The sequence below is a fragment of the Morone saxatilis genome, unplaced genomic scaffold, assembly GCF_004916995.1.
Source record: "Morone saxatilis isolate NCDOM2014 unplaced genomic scaffold, NCSU_SB_2.0 Contig11, whole genome shotgun sequence".
Classification (NCBI taxonomy): Eukaryota; Metazoa; Chordata; class Actinopteri; family Moronidae; genus Morone; species Morone saxatilis.
In genome coordinates this window covers 2812640-2816429 of record NW_023339663.1, presented here as the reverse complement: position 1 = coordinate 2816429, position 3790 = coordinate 2812640, and the positions used below count along the sequence as shown (strand labels likewise).

The 3790-nt window shown below is 36.8% G+C and overlaps 1 protein-coding gene across 1 annotated transcript in view; it reads right to left on the bottom strand.

Annotated features, from left to right (window-relative positions):
* Window positions 1-6: 6 nt before the first annotated feature.
* LOC118320865 (high choriolytic enzyme 1-like) overlaps window positions 7-3790 on the bottom strand; it is a 4350-nt gene continuing 566 nt past the window's right edge. Inside the window, exons 2-7 of the mRNA XM_035651987.1 lie at window positions 3606-3631; window positions 2832-2972; window positions 2050-2228; window positions 1232-1313; window positions 872-996; window positions 7-675 (exon numbers count right to left, since the gene is read on the bottom strand). Of these exons, the coding sequence (XP_035507880.1) occupies window positions 674-675; window positions 872-996; window positions 1232-1313; window positions 2050-2228; window positions 2832-2972; window positions 3606-3631 (555 nt within the window). The 3' untranslated portion in view covers window positions 7-673. The remainder of the gene's footprint in view (window positions 676-871; window positions 997-1231; window positions 1314-2049; window positions 2229-2831; window positions 2973-3605; window positions 3632-3790) is intronic.

Here is a 3790-nt window from a genome sequence, read left to right as displayed (position 1 = left end):
CTCTGCCCCCTTTTAAGCGTGCTTCTGTTCCACTAGCCCCGGCACAAACATTTCTCACCAACATTTTCCTTCATGAGTCTTTCTGACAAGCTGAAACAAACTCCTATCTTAGCTGCAGATGCTAAGTCAGAGCTGCCCAAAGTTGGCCCACCATAAGGTTCGATTTGAAAAATAATTGTATTTGTTGTGGGGTAAAAATGCTCTCTAAATATATAGGATCCCTAATTATCAATTCTTTTTCATTATCTGAGTTTGCACTTTGAGTAGGAAGTCATTAAAGGAAGCTTGGGATCCTGGTAACATTTTGCATCTTACTACAATACATTAGGTGTTTGCTTTTGGCCCGTGGCCCACCAATAAGTTTCAGTTTTGGCCCTCCAAGAGAAAGAAACTGCGATCCCCTGTGCTAAATGCTGTTTTTACAATTGATTTGTTGCAAATTTGCCTGTCCAGTGTCGTAACGGATACTTAATATGACTGAATGTAAACAGAAGCTAAGAAAAGTGTGGCACCACTTCAGATCTCTATATCAGATATGCACAGCTATGCAGTAGATTTATATATTCAAGACAAGTTTGTGTTGCTTTGAAGTAATATTCTTGCAGTACAACAGATCTGGGCCTTTGGTGAGTTGAAGTACCTGGAGCGTGGCTGTGTCCTTCTGACATTAAATTCCTAGTTGAGAAAAAAAATGATATTGTGATTTATAGAAAAGCATCTCAGATATACAACATTTCAATCCTATTTTAACCCTATTTTCCCATGTTTTACTGCACTGTTACACGGTAACCCAGTCAGTAGTGGGATGTATTAGCTGTGTGTGTAGGACAGTATGACTTATGCACATAATATAGTGTTTATTTTCACTCACAGCATTGGTAGAGCCTGTTGACACGAGCAATGTCATTGACGCTCATGTCTGTGGCTTGTCCAAAGTTAAGGCTTGGATTGCTCTTCGCGACGATGGTTGGCTGCCCGTTTTTGGAGAAGGCGAATCTTGAGGACGACACAAACACAACATTTTTGTATATAGAGCTGTACACACACAAACACAAGCACACACTGAGTCGGTACTCACAATTAAATTATTTGGTGCTTCTTTTGATTAGTTTTGATTAAGAAACAATGTAACTTTTTGATTTTCTTTCCTTTGAATACATATGCTGATTTACATTAAAGCAAAGTAATTGGTGATATGAATATATATGAATGTACTCAGACAATAACTCACTTGTTGTAATGCATGACAGAGTTGAAGTCGTAGGGCGTGCCCAAGTTGTTAGTCCCCACCTTCACAAAGTTTGATTCCATTCCTGAACAACAGAGCAAAATGTTTAAATACAGATTGTAAATGTTCTGTTTTGACCTTCAGTAACAGTTGGTTGAAAATGTCTGTGGTTGTTGCACCTGTGTTTTTCAATGCAACCGGATACATTCAATGAGGAATGAATATCTTTGTTGTCCTGATGCCCAACTTCAAAACCCACCTTTCTGTTTCTGTTCTATCTGGTTATTAGATAACCACACAGGTTGTGGACTTCCATTACTTGCATTTATCCATATTTTCAAAACTCCCAGAAATGGCATGCAAATTTACATTCTGTGAGCACAACTTTAAAACAAGGTGGAAATACAATATTCCAAAGATCTATATACACCATATATAAAGTATATTAAAAATCTGCTAAATTGGTTTATTTAAACCATTTTGGTCACACAGTAAGGCAAGGTTATTATAGGTAAATAAAACTAAACTAAAATTAGGTGTGAAAAAAACATTTTTGTTCATTTTAATAGAAATAAAACCTAGCCTTTTAAAAAATAAGAAGCATGCATCCTCTAACTTTTCATCCAGTGTTTTTGTCCAGTTGGCCAAATACCTGCAAAACTAATGACATCGGTGGCAGTAGAAGTCTTGTCGTTCTGTTATTGATCTAATCTGACTAATCTGGGAATCTCTGAGCTATAAATTCAGCCCTCATTGTTCTCATCGTTGTATAAGACATAAAACCAGAACTGTGAAATAAAGGTTTTTGTGGGTGAGCTGACCTGGCTCAATGTTCTGGGTGAGGATGGAGACATATGTGTCCCTGTCGGAGCGGACCTGCTCGTGGTGGAAGCCCAGAGCGTGGAGAACCTCGTGCTGCACCGTGTTAATGTACAAACAACCATTTTTCCTCAGGGAAATTGTCTGTCCTTGGCTTTGACGCCCCAGGGAGGACCAACACCTGACACACAAAGACACACACACACACACACACACACAGTGAAATCATAGTAAAAAAGGAATTGTTTCTACTGTTATAGTGACCATACAGGAATAAATCACTTTCCTCTCTCTCTTTTATAATCTCATCCAACAAGTCCTATCAAACGACAAAATACATTATTTGTAACTGCTCTCTGGAACAGTGCCAGTGAAATGAATATACTCAGATAAATGTAGTAGAGTACAAGTACAGTATTTTCCTCTGCTTGTTCTTCACCTAAGAGGTATGTTGATTAAGATTTAAAAGTTATGATAAAAACAATTGTTCACAGCTACACCAAAGAGATATTTCACTAAACTCTCCCATTAATCATCTCACGATCCCTTGTGACCCTTTGGAGAGGCCCGACACCTAAAGTAGTCTAAACTAGCTCCACCTTAAACAGCTACAACACTAAAATGCTTGTTTTACATTGATGCATCAGTATTCACTTGATAATGTCATATACAGTAACATTTCAGTCACAGTGGTCATTTATTTTTGCAGAGTTTTCTTTTAATACTTTAGTACTTTTTGCCAATAATATGTGTGTGTGTGTGTGTGTGTCTGTGTGTGTTCTACCCAGTTCCAGAGAAGAAGTGGATGAAATCCTGATGGAAATATTGTCTCCAGACAAAGCGAATGCAGGTGGATTGGTGGAAAGTCAGCAAGGCTGTAATGATGATGTTGCGCTCTTCTGTGGCTGCAGAGACAAAGAACAGACTTGGTGAGAGTTATTCTCCCTCAACAGTATCTACTCCAAGTATAGTGACTCTCATTTTCCAGTCAGCCTGTTGGGAATTATTTGTTTATTAATATTATTTCATTACTATTTATTTGTTTTCTTTTAAATCAAGTTTTGTTGGGAGTATCCCTTTTACATATTAATATTTGTATTCATATGTAAATAACAAAGTATTTTTCTTTGTTATTACTATTTATGTATCTACTTTATATAATTTTATATTAATTGTTCATTCAAGTTTCTGGGCCAGGTGATGTGTATTGTGGGTTTGTGTGTTTCTTATAATATGGGTTTTATTTGTATTTTGGTTTGGTGTGATGGTCTTGTGATTGTTTTTATTGTTTTTTTTATTTTGTTTTTGTGTATTGTCGTGTTTGTTCTGAGTTGTCATGTTTTCATGAATTCAACCATAAAAATGTACATTTCTTATCTGAGTGTATTTACAGGCTACTTTAGTTCTGAGGACTCTTTCAGCACCACGGCAGTGTCTAATCCCCACTGCTAATAATAAGTTATAATAAATCACAGTGCAACAGTGTCTCAGTGGGAGGCAGGCATGTAAAGATGACCTATCGATCTGAAATCGATCAACCAAAGGGCAAAAAGTTGACCATGACACATCTTGAATGACAGCCCCCTGAATTGCATAATGAGGCAGAAATGCATACAAAAAGAAAAAAAAGAAAACAGAAATAGATTTAGTTTTGGGAAAAATAGGGGTTAAATGCGAAGGGAAAATAATAAATAAATACACTACAATGAAACTTTGTTATTTCTGAGTGGAACCAAGCAACAG